This window comes from Telopea speciosissima, chromosome 5 (assembly GCF_018873765.1).
Source record: "Telopea speciosissima isolate NSW1024214 ecotype Mountain lineage chromosome 5, Tspe_v1, whole genome shotgun sequence".
Classification (NCBI taxonomy): Eukaryota; Viridiplantae; Streptophyta; class Magnoliopsida; order Proteales; family Proteaceae; genus Telopea; species Telopea speciosissima.
The window spans coordinates 66,741,783-66,759,827 of NC_057920.1; the positions used below are offsets into that span (position 1 = coordinate 66,741,783).

An 18,045-nucleotide genomic window follows, 5' to 3' on the forward strand; every position below is an offset into this window, starting at 1 on the left:
ATCCGGATATGTCGGCAATTTATGTTGTACGATCTTTGGATCGATGCCAGGCATATCCTTGTAAGACCAGGCGAAGACTTCCTCAGATTCCTTGAGAAGAGAGAACATTTGGGATGTTTCGACGTTATTGAGGGAAGAACCAATTTTGATCATTCGAGGGCACTAGTCGGTCCCTATATTTATGAGATGGGTATCCTCTCGGACGGGTTGAGCTCTTCTTTGCTCCACTTGTTCTAACAGATTACGATGTTCTAGGACATTATCATTATCGGAAGAATAGGAAGAAGAGGAAGAAGAAGAAGAAGAAGCATACTCGGAATCAGCAATTTCATTCATGATAAGGGGAACATTACAAATAGACCGAACAAACTGGACATTTCCACTTTCTTTAAGGGACTCAGATACGGACTCGGAGACAGACTCAGATAGGACTATGCTAGAGCTGGTTATAACTTCAGACTCATTAACACGGGAATCTTCCATCATTCTTGCCCAATTTGCTATGGATCCTTGAAGAGGTTATATGAGAAGATGTGGTGCTGGCCCTTCTTCTTCTTCCTCGATGATCATTGCTACTTCAAACAGCTCGCCGATCCCCTGATCTCCTGTAATTTCCTTCTTGCTTGCCTGACCCAGTTCCATGGCCACCCAATCTACTTCATTTCTGAAGAATATTTCAAGCCCCGACAAACGTTTGCCCTGCTCTTGATCGAACCATGGTTCTTGATTTTCACAGTAAGGAAAGTTTTCTCCCTCCTTCATGAAGTACCCGATCAGAATCTTAAAATACGGAGTACCATTCACTGCACTGTTTCTCCATCCTGAGGCTTTCCTCTTTGGGTCCTTCGGATTGAATCCTAAACCCTGACGACCGGTATTGGCTTGTATCTTCGGGAATGTTGGTATTCCTTGTTGGTTCTTTCCTAACCCCAGTCCTAGGAAGTATTTCATCTTCTTCATGATCTTCATAGAGGCCTTGCTCCATATCATCGGGAATTTCCCTAGACTCAAATCTTCTTCACTTGCAGAGGTAGTGCGAATGTGGCCGATGTCAAACCCTCCCAACTGTACCTCCTGTGAGGGTAAACCACCCACCTCAATGTTAGCCAGAGAATGCACCATTTCTGGGTCCCCGAAGATGGTAATCACCTTCTGGTCATGTATGAATTTCAGCTTTTGGTGGAGACTTGATGCTAGAGCTCCCGTCGAGTGCAACCATGGCCTTCCAAGCAGCATATTAAAGGATGCCTGAATGTCGATGACTTGGAAATCTATGATGAAATAGGCTGGCCCAATCTTGACATTGGTGGTGAGAATCCCAATCACTTCTCTCCTGGAATTATCGTATGCCCTGATGGTTTGACTGGATGACTTCATCTTGTCCAGAGATAAACCCATGCATCTTGCAGCTTTGAGAGGCATCACATTGAGAGCAGACCCATTATCTATCAGGACTTGGGGAACCTGATTCTTGTTACATTCCACGGTAATGTAAAGTGCCCTGTTATGATTCTTCCCTTCCGGGGGGTAAGTCTTCTTCTGAGAAGAAGAGTGACTGAATAGCATAAGTGGCCCCCACTATGTGTGATAATTCTTCAGGTCCCATTTCTATGGGCACTTGTACTTTGGTGAGAACTTTCAAAACAGCTTCTCGGTTGGTCGGTGACGCCATTAACAATCCCCAGATTGAGATATTGGCTTGGGCCTTCTTCAATTGGTCCAATACTCGATTTTTTGGCTCAACAACCGCCATTGATTGGCTAGAATGATATTTTTCCACTGTCAACTCCTTATTCTTGGAGTTTCGGCCGCTCCTGGTTTTTACGACTTCTGACTCCCTTCCTTTGATGACCAACTGGACTAGATAAAGGTTGTCATCCTCTTCGTCACTATCGGTGATGATAATGGGGCCCTTGGGACAATTTTGGATTTCTGCTCCTTCATCAGACAAGGCCACGATAGACTTCTGGGCTTGATCTAGGATTTTTGATAGATCTTGCTTCTTAGCAACTTACTGGACCATGCGAGAATCTTTTGGTATCAACTGGATAATGTCCTGAAAGGCTTCCAGGGCCATTTGGTACATCTTCTTTGCTTCTCGTAATGACTTATAAAAGTTGCGATCTTTCTCTTCCTCCTGAGAACCTGAACTTTCAGAACTCTCTTTAGGACTTGAAATAACTGGGTGGATGTTCCCCGTTGGATCATTAACTGCTCCTTCTCCGTTGACATGACACATATGGAACTCATCATGTGCTCTTACCCACGCACGGTATTCCTTGATCTGGGGAAGGAGGAGGAGTCCCATACAGGTCTTGTGCCAAAGCCAAAGTTAGCTTCACAGAATTCTCCAAGTAATGGATTGCTTGAGGGAGTGACCACTGTTCTTTGACGGGTTCCAGTTGTTGAAGCTCCTCTTGGTACTTGTCATCTATAACCACCATTCTTATAAGCATTTCCTAGATTTTATCCATATCCTGATGGATTTTGTTCACCTGAAATGACAAGGCCCATGGTGCTGGTCCGCAGATGTTCTCATACTTTTCCAGACACGTCCATGGTTGCCAAGGTTCCTCATCCTCTATTTCTTCTTCTTGTTCAGATTCTTCATGTTCCGATCCTTCTGATTCAACCTCTTGCTCACTTTCATCTTCTTCGGATGATTATTCTCCTTCTGAATCCTCCTCCCCTTCATCATCGATGTCCATAGGAAAGATACCTTTGGTGGGGTCATTCTAAAATTCTCTGAGACTGATGTCATTGATCCATGCATCCCATGTCTCACTTCTTTGGGGCAGATCCGGATAGGAGAATGAATTCGAATACAGGGCCAGATCTTCAGGAGGGGCTCCGAACAAATCCCGAGCCAAGGCATTGGCTAAACAAGTCATGTTTTGCAACTCATGGAGGGTCTGAGCGAGTACGTCACTCTCATTTGGGATTTCCAACTTCTCGCAACGTGCTGCAAAGTTGCTGCACACTAGATTTGGAAACAAAGAAGTGACCTTGTAAAGGATCTCTTGAGTATTGGTGGAGACATCCAGTATGTCTACTACCTGGTAGAACACACTCATGCTCCATTGCTCGAATTCTTCCCTGGACACAGTCCAATCACTTCTTGGGACCTCTGGTGAGGATATCTCCTAGTCATCTCTGCTTTCGTCCTCATCTGACGATATGGGTTGGATAAGATTGGTTGGATCATTGTTATCATCACTCTCAATGTTGTTCACCCAATCCATCGCACCAACTCCTTCATTATCCATCGTCGGACTCTGCTCGGCATACTCCATCCACTCCTCGTAGACTTCTCGATTGGCCACCTCATCTGAGCTGTCATCAGTGTCTCCCCCTATATGGATAAGAGAGACTTCTTCTTATAGAACTTGACCAATGGCCAGTGCTGAGACTGCCTTGAGGAGTTGGGGCGTGACCTTTGAGAGTTCATTCCCCTCTACTTCTTCAGGGACTAAGTGGCCTACTTCGGATGGTAAGAAGTCGTACATGCGCAAGGGTGCCTTTGTATCAAGTCCTTCTAATCCGAACTCCAAGAAATCTAACTTTCAGAGCCGATTGTTGGATGCTATGCCCTTACCGTGATTGCATGGTTGTCCACCTGACCGGACATTCCCATCACAGTTTGTTCTGGCGCAATAGATGCAGACCTGCATGTTTTCTGCCCGTACTTGACGTGACTGCTCATCCTTCCCTAAATACAATGGGATGGGCTGGATCAGTGTAGTCGGACTGGTGCTTCCCCTTGCAACATGTTTACCAACCCTGTAGATGACTCCGGAGAATAAGTCCCCTTCACAAGCGGTTGTGAGACTTTCCCATGCGGGTATTGGGTATTCCACCCACGTGGCACCTTCTGATTTGGATGATAGAAAGCGGAATCGGGTCGGTTTACTTCCTGAGACATCTCCTGTTGAGTCTGTCGTTTCTTTTTCTCTTTGAGTCTTTTGGTCAACATTGCTATATAGACATGCGCCTTCATTAATTTCCTCTTCTTCCCAAATGGATGAATCAAGGTGGTAGGATCTGCATGCTTGACATCTTCTTGAAGCATGTTCACTCCATGATTGGGCAAAGGATTTGTGGTGACATTCGACTGCTGTTTCTTCTGGAGTTCTATCTTACCTTCATCGATCAAATCCTGGATCGTGTGCTTGAGGAATATGCATCTATCAGTGTGATGGCCTTGCTGTTCGTGATAATGGCAGTACTGATTGGGCTTATACCACGCAGGCGAGTTACTTAAATCCACGGGCCTAGGTGGAACTGAATTGATCATTCCCTGTTTCTTGAGCTTGGTGAATAACAACGAGGGTGTCATTCCTCCAAAGTCAAAAGTCCTTCTGGGAGGTTCAGGTTCAGTTTGGATCATAAGAGGGGTGGTTCTTGTGGTTACTACCTGGACTTCCGCTGCTTGGTTGCTTGCCCTGCCACATTTCCTCCCTTTGCTCTTGGACTTTTCCTTGCGGAGTAGCTTCCTGTGGCATCGCAGGTCATACTCTGGTTCTGCTTTTCTTTGAAGATCTTGTCTTCAATCTTTTTTCCAATTGTCATAAGGGCATCAAATGTCTTGATATGCTGGTAATATATCTTCTCACGGTACTCCCCATACAGGTTTTCTAGCAGTATCTCGACCTGTTCCTCTTCAGTAGGGAGGTTCCACATTTTCACAGCCTTTTCTCTGAACCTCATGATGTAGTTTAAAAACTCTTCACTTGGTTCTTGCCTCAGGGTCTCCAACTCTCTTCGAGTAATATCCATCTCAGTATTGTATGAATACTACTTCGTGAATGCCTTAACCACAGAGGCCCATGATTGGGTTTGAGTGTGATTAAGCTGCGTTAACCACCTTAAAGCAGATCCATCCAAACAATACAAGAACGCCTACCCCATTTGGTTTTCAGAAAGTCCCCACGTTCTAGCAATGGTGGCAAAAATCTTGAGGTGAGCTCTAGGATCTCCTGATCCATCAAACTTATCCAACTTCCACTTGAAGTCTTCAAGAATTTTTCCTTCGGGGAAGAACACCAGACCCTCTTCATCTTTCTCCTTGACTTTACCTTTGACAAGCACTTCTAGTTTGGCCACCTTTTCTCTCATCTTCTTCTCCCTTTCAGTTTCGGGAGGGTCCGTAGGACGACTATCATCCCCTTCCTCCACTAGTATGGTGATTGGAGTTTTGGGGGTCGTGGAGTTGGTCTTTCGGACCTCCTGCTCTATTGGCCCAGATATGGATCCACCCTTAGAGAGTTCGTTGACTGACTGCACCAGTTGTGCCATGAGTTGCCGCATTTTGGCCATATCTGCCTGCAATCTATCCACTCGGTGCTCAACATGACTTTCAGACAAGTGGTCCTCCGTAAGATCCATGTTGGTTACAAGTGATATCTCAACATATGAACTAGAGGAGTAAGAAGAGGACGGAGAGCTTGGGAAGAATGATGGACCGGCTCGAGTCAGCCTTCCATCGCGTCAGATCCAGATGGGCCAGGACGGAATCGTGCTTCTATGAAAAAGAGAAGATTTAGTTTAGATCCTAAGAAGGAATAAATTTTATTCAACAAATTTTTTTTTTATTATCTTCTTTCTTTTCTTTTCATCATTATTATTATTATTATTATTTGTTTTTTTTTTATTATCATTTTCTTATGTATTTAATTTTCATCCATGTCACGACATTACCCTTTTTTTTTCTGGTTGTTTTGTCTGGCTCAAGTAATCGAAGCTGTTGTTAAAGCTTCAGTAGGACCTCTCTGAATGCGGGCTTCGAATGCCGTCATTGCCTAAGTATATATATTTTTATTTTTTTACTTTCTCTTTTTTTTTTTTGCAAACAGAAATAACAATCAAAAGCAAAACCCTAGTTGTCGGGTTACTGATGATTATGCCTGGAGTCAACATGAGACGCCCTTATTTCGAAGGACATGTAAGGTTCCATCATATGGAAGCGGGCTTCCATTTTTTTCTTCGAGGGACCATCGTGGGACTATGGAATTCCTTACTTTGGGTGGCATCTCGTATTGAACCTAGGTTAATCATCGAGCAACCCTAAACTCGGTCCTCCTTATAGCTAACAATGGTTAGTTTGTGTCGTATCCTAATCATGTATGGTCTACTTTCCTACATGATGCATGTAATGGGTAGGCTTCCATAGGGCAGAACAAGGTCACCCTTGACAGAACCGATATACGTATCGCTTGTGGTTACGAATTGTAGGCATGTGGCTCTTTTGATATACCTGGAGAATAGGTCACACAATCTCAGAGTAATCGAGCTAGTGCCTTTTTTGAGTGGCGAAAGCACTCCACAGCACACCAGTAAATACCCTCGTTAGTGATTCTAAACTCGTACAGTAAATATCAAGGGCTATAGCTTCGCCGCGAATTACCCATGACTACTCATGGGGTCCAACGACTAACTACGGGGGTAAAAGGGGTTCCCATGCAGTGTGTGTGTGCAAGAAAGTGGTACAGGAAGCAATTATCATCCTATCTCAGAGTACTTAGTATGACGTGCCTCACCTCCCCGAGGGCAAAGGCACGACAGGGAGTACCCTCGCCGTTTGATTTCACTTCGAGCACTATGCATGATGCGGTTAGTACACACAGGGGTTAGCCAGACAAACATATTATGATATTTATTATTTTTATTATATTATTTTTATTTTTGTACTTTGTTTTATATATATATATATATATATATATATATATATTTTTTTTTTTTACACAAAAGTTTGGGAGAGAATATTTTGTCATTTATTGGTAGCATCTATTTAGAAAGTTTGACCTCGAGTGGATGTTCATCCACTCATTCCCCAGTGAAGTTGCCACTGTAAGTACCGTGGTCCTCGCAGTAACGAGGGTTCCTCAGCCTTAGTGGATACAGGCATATTAATGCTGGGTTGTCAATGTTCAAGAATGATATCAGGGGATTGGGATCATGCACAACATACTAAAATAATGTGAAGTCGCCACCTAGGGTTAGGGCCTAGGACCCATTAGGTGTAGCCCTCTCCGTTGTGAACAGAATCGGGCTACGTGACTCCATATGGTCTGACCAAAGGTCCGGGTAAGGGGTCAGGTTACGAGTGTGGGAAGGTGTTAAGCACCCACCTCGCCCGGCCGAAACCGGTCTCTCTGTGATAGATGCTACATAGTGACGAGTATTCTCTCTCTTTTATTGCGGGGATAGGGGGTATTATGAACTACATTAAGATGTTATGAACTGAATTATAACCTAATAAACTACATTATGTATATAAGAAATATATACTAAAACGATAGGAATGCGGTAATTATACCTGTGCAAATATATTACCTTGGCTCAGGGGAGATGGACGAATGGACTGACGCCGATTCTTTTTGGGCCGAGTAACGGCTCCTTTAGGTAGTTTGGTTGGATAGAAGAATATCTGTAATAGGAGGGTTTCGATTGTCACACGTACATTGACGGGGTAACAATACTTAAGAGCAGAACCGCTCTAAGCTCGGACGGATAATCGAAGGATCTATCCACGCCGAACGCGCTCACTCACACTTTTTATAGGAGAAAGAAAGGAAAAAGGGGTAAAAAGGGAGAGATGGGAGGTGGAAAACTCATATGGAGGGTCTCCAGCCCAAAAACTGTGTGTCAAATGGGGGAGGGGGGCCCTCCTATTTATAGGGAGGGGGGATCCTCTCCCTTGGGCCGGATAAGTCCTTCACGGCTCCGTGTACATGTCCACGGCGCCGTGGGATACTTTTCCACGGCGCCGTGGGTGACATCAGTAGGCTGATGTCACACCCCCTTATGGCGCCATGGAAAAGTCCACGGCGCCGTGGGAGCGCAGTGCCCTTTTTCCTTTGTTTTTGGGCCTGAAATGGGCCATTTTGGGTTCATAATGGTTCTTGGGCTCATGGGTCAAGTATTTTGGGTCCAGAAAGAGGGAAAGTGCGTCGTCCATCGTCAATGTCCCGTTGTCATCATCGCCAAAGGGGGTGACAAAATCCAGTGTCTACACTTAGGGGTGTCAAAACCTAGCCCGAATTGCTAAAACGACTGAAAAAACCAAACTGAACCAAACCGATACTTATTGGATTGGTTTTTGGACTGGGGTATGATGGGACTAGCTGAAAACCAGACCGCACCAAACCGACCGATATCCAAACCGAAGACTGAACCAAATAAAATCGATAAGAAAAAAACATTGAGTAAGAGGTTATGAATAGGTGAACTGATTATCCATTGATTTCAATATTAGTGAGAAAATTTCTGGTTATAAGGGAAATTGTTAGAAATCAATGAGTGTGAGGTTTTGAATAAGAAATATTTGTAACAATGAATCCGTTGATTTCCTTGTTCACTATTCAAAATTAGTTGGACAGTTAAATGAATGATTTGATAGTATGGTTTATTTTGTGATATTAATTTTAGTTATCTTCTCACTAGTTAGTTATCCATTGATTTTAATATTACATATATTCCCTTACCATGATAAACAATGATTTGATTTGTATATGTTTTTATTAAACCCTATTTATCCATTGATTTCAATATTAGTTATCTTACCCTTACAATTTATTCCTCTTTATTACGATTACAACATGAACACATCAAATCAATTTCCCTATTGTTGGTTGTTTGACTTGGGGAAGATGATTTAAAGTGTTTTTACCGAATCTTTTCTCACTACAGGTTATGAATGTAAGATTTCATTGTGGTTCAAGGCCGATAACAAAATGATCTAAACTGATATTAACTTGATATTGAAAAATTGAAAATAAACTGAAACCCCACCAGACCTAAATCGAAACGATTGAAAACCGAAGTTCTTTAATGGTTTGGTTTTGATCTCACTCATTCCTAGACCGAAACTGATTCAGCCCGATCGAAACCAGACCGAACCGACAGTTTGACACCCCTACTGTTACTTGGCTCATGGTGAGTTTTCCATCTGGTGTTGAGTTACTAAGTTATACTACCCGAGTCTCCTAGGTCTCTAGTAATGAATAGAGAAGTAAAAATGTCTACAACGTACTCATCATCAAACTCATAGAGGAGAGTTAATTCACAATGCTTTGTACCTTGTTCAAATGCTCTGCAACAGAGCTTCCTTCTTTGTATTTAAAATTTACAAATTTTCTGATTAGAAATGCTTTATTACCGGCAGTTTTCTATCATACATGCCTTCGAACTTTTTCCATAATAAATGCCCCCATGTTTCTATGAAAACATGATGGAAGACAGAGTCATACAACTACTAGCGAATGAAGCCGATGACTTTTTGGTCTAAGGCTTTGCACATGTATTAGATATTCTCTGTGGCTTTAACGACTCACCTTTTACGGGTTCATATAGATCTTTTCAGTACAACAAATCCTTCATCTTGGCTTTCCAAATCATCTAGTTGCCCCCGTTCAGGCTGATCATCCATGTTGAAATGCTTAACTCCATCGAGATCTTTTACATACGATGACACCAACTTAACTCTATTTCCACTTGTTGGGAAAAGCGATAACATTTTCCCACTTGTGTGTAAAGAAAAATGGAGAAATATGAAAATACGGCAACACGTGAACAGTAATTATAAATAGTTTCACATGAATAGTAACTGTAATTAGTGTCACGTGAATAGTAACCATGAATTTTTTTTGATAGAAAATAGTGACCATGAATAGTATCAAGTGAATAGTAACTATGAATAGTGAGTGTGTGGGGTTCACATGTGAATAAAGTGAGAACACAAAAATGATAACAACAACTCACACACACAATTATTTGCACGGTTCAGTTATGCACTTATGTTTACATTCACAGGCATAATTAGGATTTCTTCACTTTGAGAGAACGGAGAGAATAATATAAAAATAAAGATTTAATTCAAACCCAACCTTATATCTAAATTTGGATACCTTTTGTACACCCTCTGTCAACACACACGCTCAAACCCTAAAAAGAATACTCGACAAACCCAATACTACACAAAGGTCTCACACACTCACAACTCACTCACTCATCCTTTTAAGAAAAAACTTGTCTTGTTCAGTGTGAATTGAACCTTTACCCTTACCTTTATTCATTGGAAGCAGAGGAAGAAATTTAAATGCATTATGCAGTCGGTGTTGATTTTTTTTGGTAAAGGCAGCAGGTGTTGATGAATGAACAGGAAGGTGCAGCTCCGTCCCCGTTTTTCTTCGTCCTCTTTAATGAGCTAATTCTTCTTTGGCTGTTTGCATACCTATCCTCTGCTCGTCAGTTTGTTCTCACCTTATCTTTTTCTTTTGACTTTTTATCTCCATCTTTTATCGGTGGAGACATACAGGACCCTACTAGGCACGTTAGTCTGACCAGCGTCAGAACCGAAGCAACGATTAATTTGAGATGTGCAAAGGAGACTCTTGCACATGACTCTGTGATTATCAGTTAGTGGTAATAGACTCAAGTTACTCAACCAACATCATTGTAGGAAAGAATATTGAAAAACATTAGGTCAGTGAATCACCATACCTTTATCTCCTCTTGGCTTCAGTTCCCTGCCCAGCTTAGTTTCTCAATTCATCTAATGGAATGATCACCCTACCCCTATCCAAATATTTTGTCTGGGTGGGATCCAATACCCCCTATTAGAGGAACTGGGGAACTAGACCGAATAGGGAATTGGTGGAGAGAATTTTCCTTGATTCACCCCTCGGAAAATTATCTCCTCCAATTCCCTGCCCTAGTCCCAATTCCTCTAATAGGGATGGTGGATCCCACCCAAGAAAAATGTTTGAACAGGGATAGGATAGTCATTCCAGCTTTCCCTTGTTAGAGGAACTGAGAACTGGCCGGATAGGGAACTAGAAGAGATAAAGATCCTTCACCCCTCTCACCATCAAACGACACTTTCTTCTAACCTTCTCTTTCTTTTCATTTATTTTGTTTTGACTTTTTCTCTCCATCTTCTATCATGGAGACGTACACTGCCCCCTCCATCCATGACTCCATGGTAGGAAGACCCCAACAAATTTGAAAAAGATAACTTCGCCATCATTTATTGGCTTATGCACCTACACCGAAGAGCGTTTCCTCATTTCCTGCTTCATCTCTCTCTCTCTCTGATTTCTGGTTCATTTGTTAAGCTTACTTTGGTCTTCATCTTTTTCTCTCGGAAAGAAGAAGATGTCAACTCTGGGACAACTTGACAATGAGTTCCTCTCGGACTTCCTTAATGGGATTTTCAGCGGGTCAACCACCTCTGAGTTCTCGGAGTTCGTTTGCCAATGGAAGGAGATCAAATTCAACGACGTAAATCTTTTACGAAAAATTTCAACAATACTAAAACAGATGTCTGATGAAGAAGCTCATGATGAAGTGAAGGAGTACTTCACCAGCGATCCTAGTCCTGGCCAATGGAAGATAGCCTTGGACGAATTAGAGTCACTGAAGCAGACATCAGACATGATTCAGTCCTTATCTGAAGAAGCTGAAATGAAGCAGTTCAATAGCGTTGCTGTGAAACTATGGCTCTACCTCCTTAAACAACTCCTCTATGATGCGGACGACATACTGGATGACTATTATACTGACCAGATAGATTTCTTCTCAGCTCAGAGACACAGGTTGGGCATCTCTGATTCAATGATTTTACTCTCTTAAATACAAGTTTGGCCATTTGATTCTTTAATATATTTTTTTTAAAGAGTTCATTTAAGTTTTAATTTTGGGAATTTCGATTGTTATTATTGTTTAATTAAGAGAAAATTACTTGGACAACCCCCAGACTATGGCCGGTTTGTTTACCATCCCCAACATTTTGCCATGTCTTTTGATCATGTCCATTTGTTTAGTGACGATGTCATCGATTAAATTTTTTATAATGCTTAAACTACCTTTAAATGCTAAAGTGATAGATTTATCCCCCTTCTCCTCCTCCTCTTGCAATAAAAAAAAATTCAAAAACCATTAAGGCATCCTTGAAGATTAAGCTCGGAAGGTCGAATCGGTGCTTCTTTGATCTGCATCTCCTCTTCACTGTCAAGTCAGAAAGGCCGATGCAAAGCTTCGTTGAGAAAACCATTGGAACCGTCAGCCGAAATGGAGCCGACACCACCTTGAAACACAACCGGAATTTCTAAGAAATGAGATTAGGGTAGTTTGAAAAAGGAAAAATTTTCTGATCTGAAAATCGATTAAGGGTTTGAATCAGTAAAAGGATGACCTAATCTTGGGGGAGGGGGGCCGTCATTCTTAATTTCTTACCCAAAAAAAAAGAGGAAAAAGGAGAAAAAAAAAGGGAGAAGGGAGAGAAGAAAGCAAGAAAGAATGGAAGGTTCTATTTTTTTCTGAAAAATTGAAAATAGTTCTGAGACGATGATGTCGGAGCTTCCCTGAGCCGGGAGAAGAAGAAGTAGCAGGCGCACTGCCCATCCTATATCTCCATCTTCTTCTTTCTCTTTGAATCTCTTCTCTTTCGATTCTCTTCATATTGAAACCAGTAGCCGTGACCTCCTACTTCTGTTCCTTTCATTTAGGCCTCTGAAACCATCGTCCCTCTTCCCTATTATGCTCTTTTTTTTTATTCTTTCTTCTTGAAATCCATAACCCACCTTTCGTTTCTAAAACCACAAAAGAAATCCCACTCCTCTGGATTCAAATCCTAATTGAATGTGATGTTAGGCTAAATTTGTCAATTATGCTGTTTTGTATTTAATAGATGATAAGGGTAAAATGGACATTTTCAATTAAACATTAACAGAACACTAGCAGCATACTAACATCGTCGTTTCAGGAATATCAAATAATTGTTTGAAAAATTGGACATAATAAACAAACAGACGGGGGTGTCCAAGTAATTTTAATTGTGCACTAACTGGGAATTAATATTTTCTTGCTATGCAGAAAGATGTTAGAGACCTGGATCGAGAGCACGACCAACCCTATCGATGACGGCTATTCCTGGCGAAAATACGGCCAGAAAGAGATCCTCGGGGCCTACCCAAGGTTTATACTTAATGTTCTCATTCATGCATGAGAGAGAGAGAGAGAGAGGCAGAGAGAGAGAGATTTTAAGATTTTTCTACTTTGCTTTGGAATTTTTCTGGTTGACGTGCTACTCTTGATTACCAAGAAGAAGCTAATAACTTAAAAAGACAAAGCTAATCAAATCTTATGATGAACAGGAGCTACTACAGGTGCGGCGAAGAACATTGCCACGCAAAAAAACAAATTCAAATGACCAAAGATGACACTCCTCCAATATATCGCACCACTTACAAGGGCCACCACACATGCCAAGATGTGCACATGAAGGCCCCCCAATTTGTCACGGATGGAAGTCCTGGAAAGGCGGCTTTTCTACCGAGCTTTGAATCAAACCCCACAACCAAACCCGACCAGCTTCCCTCCAGCTTCTCATTTATCTCCTCCAATAAACAGGAACACAAAGAGGAAGCTGCCCTTGGTACTGATCCAAAGACCCATAACTACAACCAATCATCAAGTCACATACTGGATATGTATGCCACTAAAGATCATCGACCGTTGAAAGTTGAATTTGGTAGCAGAACCCGACAGGTACGGAACCTTAAAGGTCCTCTCTCTCCAAGTCCAAGTGAGAGTAGTGTTTCATCTTTTCTGAAGTTTGGTACAGAATCTGCGGTGAAGGCCATCTATGAAAGGTTAGAAGGAATAGAAAGCATTCAGCCCAAGTTTTATAACTTCACCGAAGAGTTGCAGGGAATTAAAAGGTTTGGATCAAAAGTAAGAGATATCAACCACAGATTAAATTTTTTAGCACAAGAAGGTGTTGCTCTAGGTTTGGGCTTGAGCATTGGATCTGGGTCCTCAAGGTCCGAGGTATTGGGTCAAAGCAGGCCATGGACTAGTTCTTCGATGAATAGTTCTAAAGTTTTTGGCAGAGAGGAAGATATGTGGAAGATTATTAAATGGTTGCTATCACACAAAGCTCCAAGTCCCAATAACAATGGTAATAATTTCTCTGTGCTACCCATAGTTGGCGTCGGTGGAGCTGGAAAGACAACCCTTGCTCAACTTGTTTATAATCATGAGACAGTTGAGAAGCATTTTGATCTGAAAGCTTGGGTCTGTGTATCGAAACACTTTGATGTGGTGAGGTTAACCAAAGAAATTCTCCAGTCCACTACAGGCTCATTATTTCCTTCTAATTCACTGGACCTACTACAGGTACAACTTCAACAAGCATTGACAAAGAAAAGATTCTTATTGGTTCTCGATGACATGTGGAATGAGAACTACTTGAGATGGGATGCCTTAAGGACTGTTTTTGCTTTTGGTTACCGAGGAAGCAAGATTTTGGTTACAACACGGAGCAAAGCCGTTGCCGCCATTGTGAGCACTGATCTGAACAATCAGTATCATGATCTAGATTATCTATCAGACGAGGCTTGTCATGCAATGGTTAGAATGCATGCTTTCGTGGATGGACATTCCTCTGATGCAAATCGAAAGTGGGAATTGTTTGGACAAAAAATTATAAGGAAATGTAAGGGTTTACCTTTGGCTGTAAAGACACTTGCTGAGCTCTTGCAAGATAAAAGGGAAGATAGAGAGTGGAAAGATATTTTGGAGAACGAAACATGGGATTTAAGAGAGAGTGAGGTCCTTCCATCACTCATGTTGAGCTACCATTATCTTCCACCACATCTAAAGAGATGTTTTGCATACTGTGCTTTGTTCCCCCAAAACTATGTATTTAGCAAGATTGAATTAGTCATGTTGTGGATGGCGGAAGGCCTTGTTCAACCAGAAGGAAGGAAACGATCAGAAGATATTGGGGCAGAGTATTTTGATGAACTATTAATGAGGTCTTTCTTTGAGTTATCTAATTGTCATCCTTTTGACCAAGCATCTCCTTCTGTTTTGCCAGAGTATGTTCAAGATCAATGTGGACAGATTTTGTTTGTTGACTTATCAACAGAACTTCACATTAGGTCATTTTTTCAGTCATCCGCCAATAACACGAGATCAAGATTTGTGATGCATGATCTGATTCATGATTTAGCACAATTTGTTTCAGGAGGATTATATTGTAGGAGAGAGAATTGTATCTCGTCCCAAATTCTTCCAAGAACTCGTCACTTGTCCTATGTTATGGACAATTATAGTGTCAATATGACAGCATCCAAGGCCATGAAAAGCTTACACACCCTTACAACTCTAAACGCTATTGTAAGTGGCCGCGAGTTCTTTTTATCCACCAGGATGGATAGCCAATTCCAATTGCTACGTGTGCTACATCTCAGAAATTGTTGCAATTGTGAGTTGCCTGATTCAATTGACAAATTGAAACATCTAAGGCTTCTCGATCTCTCATTTTCTGATATTATGAGGTTACCCAACTCATTTACAAATCTTCACAATCTACAGATGTTGGACCTAACTGGCTGTAAGAGGCTTAGAGAGTTGCCTGAAAATATGGGTAACCTTGTAAGACTTCGACATTTTGTTCTCCCGGAATGGTCGGTGCAGGGTTCATATAAAATGCCAAGAGGAGTGGATAACTTGAATAGCCTTCAAACATTGAGCACATTCATTGTGGGATCAAGAAATATTAGCAACTTGAGGGGCTTGTCCCAACTCCGTGGGACTCTGGACATTTGTAATCTAGAAAATATTGGCTACATTGGGGAAGCCATGGGGGCCAATTTAAAGAATAAGCCACACCTTCTTGGGCTACGGCTGCAGTGGAGTCACTGTACAAGTGAAGATAGTTTTCCTAATTTAGACGAGGATGTTCTTCAACACCTACAGCCCCCTACAAATCTCAAAGCTCTATGGATTGAAAACTATGGTGGTACGAGATTACCAACCTGGATAAAGTATCCTTACTTTCCTAATTTAGAGACTGTTAGTCTCATTGATTGTCACAAATGCAGGTTCTTGCCTCATCTCTGGAAACTGCCTTTGCTCAATCACCTGGTCATCCAAGGCTGCAGTGCCATAAAAATTGTGGGAAGTGATGGGGATGGCTCATCAGCAGATAGTGAGCAATTTCGATCATTGGAGACACTTCGTATTGAATTTATGGAAGAGTGGAAGGAGTGGCCCGAAAAAGGAGGAAGCCTAGGACAATTCCCTTGCCTTCGTGAGCTGTTTATAATAGGATGTCCGAAGCTAAGAATCATCTCTCATCACTTTCCTTGCTTGGTGGAACTGGCAATAGAAAAATGTGACGAACTAAGAGAGCTACCAAAGCTTCTTCCTTCATTACGACGGCTCCATATCAAGCAATGTCCAAAATTGGTGTTACTACAACAATGTGATATTACCAAACAAGCCCCTGATGGTCTGGTTGGTATGAAAAGGCTATGTTACCTTGATCTCTCGGAAACTTCCATGAAAGTGTTTCCGCAGTCGTTGGTTGAACTCCAGAGGCTACAAACATTGAAGCTGAGCCATAATCGGGAGCTTGTCAGCCTACCCAATGACATCCATAAGCTCGAATGCCTACATTTCTTGGATTTGAGCAACATTGGCATCAGGGTCTTGCCAACTACATTTGGGGAATTGTTTGAGCTTTGTCACCTTGACCTCTCCCACACTCCAATTGAAACCTTACCCGAGTCTATGGTTAGGTTGGAAAGGCTAAGAACATTGAATCTCTCTCACTGTAATTCTCTTTCTGGGTCTTTGCATTACATGACTGGATGGAAAAACATAGAGTGCTTGGACCTCTCCTTCACTGGTATTGAAATGTTATCAGAGTTTGTAAGTAACCTTGACAATCTAGAAAAGTTGAAGCTGGACGGTTGCTCTCGTCTCGCTGGGTTACCAAGTGACATGGTTAAGCTGTCAAAGGGCATCAAATTGTCACCTTCCATGATGTCCACTGAAGGTAACTTATAACCTACAAAACCTAAGTTCTCTTTCACCTAGCTTATTTATTAATTTATTTTGTAAATTAGAGCCGCACATTGGGCTGGGTTAAGGATTGGTTACATGTGATCTCTTATTTTCTAGTTGATTTTTGAAGATGACATAATGGAAAATAACCTTCAAATTTCTTCATTTCTCCCTCTCCTTTGTTCAGGGTTTTCTCCACGGTTGGATCTCGCTTCCTCCTCTTCTCTGCCCGTGAACATGGCACTTCTCCACCGGCAACGGCAACGGCAACGGCAACCGCAACCCAGAGGTACTTTCTCTCCCTGAATGCTGTGCTGCAAATCCAGTGTGCAAAATTTGATTTCTAGTGTGCTGGGCTTGACCAAATGTGATGGCATAGTTAATTTATTGTCTTGATTCCATTGAAAGCAAGATATGTGTAGAATTATATTCCAAGGGTAAATCAGGACTCTTAAATGCTAGGTGGTTTGATGCTTATGATAAGATATGAGAAAGCACGGGTAGAATTTTGTCAACTGGTTGAGTGAGTCTGCAGCACACATTGTGCAAATAATGCAATAATTACACAGAGAGTTGGCTTATAATCTGTTACTACGAATGACACAGAAACACCAAAATACGTTTTTAGTCAGAAATGACACAGAAACACTAGTAACGTTGTCAAACGGTGCCTTAATATGCCACAGCAACTTTACTTGGAAAATAAAATAGTGGATTTAACAAGGCTTTCTTTTTATTGCAGAATGGTTGTGATAAGCCACTGAGTTTCCAGACTCAGTTCTCTTCATATACTAAATGGATATTATATATATAATTAACTCAGGTCCCTGTAATCAAACTAGATTATGGGGAAAGTTTTCATACCCCGCCGTGTAAGCATGCACGGTCATGTCCCCGCTCACAAAGAGTTGAAAAAGTCATAAAGATACGGAAGAGCCCGTTTGGTAAGATTTGTCTTCATTGGATTTTTTATATGATTTCAAAAGCACACATTCATTCCTACCCATTTATGTTATTGTTATAGGGAGAAGAAGAGCTGAATTTCACCTTAAATGACTTCCAGCAGTTCTCTCTGATTTCTGCTCCAGTTGTTGTGAACTCTCTTTGGCTCTTTGCTTTACATCTTTTATCTCTGTGAAAGATGTCAGATATGGGAGAGTGTTTCAGAGAGGCCGTCATCTCGGCGTT

The 18,045-nt window shown here is 41.7% G+C and overlaps 1 protein-coding gene and 1 long non-coding RNA gene across 2 annotated transcripts in view; both read left to right on the forward strand.

Moving 5' to 3' along the window:
* Positions 1-1,769: 1,769 nt before the first annotated feature.
* Positions 1,770-15,389, forward strand: LOC122662628. Its single transcript, XR_006333064.1, has 3 exons — positions 1,770-1,781; positions 14,464-14,471; positions 15,225-15,389. It is a non-coding gene; the product is annotated as an uncharacterized LOC122662628 (long non-coding RNA).
* A 40-nt stretch (positions 15,390-15,429) lies between these two features.
* The window catches only part of LOC122663332 (putative disease resistance protein At3g14460), a 41,651-nt gene continuing 39,035 nt past the window's right edge, over positions 15,430-18,045 (forward strand). The window contains exon 1 of the mRNA XM_043859012.1: positions 15,430-16,849. Coding sequence (XP_043714947.1) covers positions 15,430-16,849 — 1,420 coding nt within the window. The remainder of the gene's footprint in view (positions 16,850-18,045) is intronic.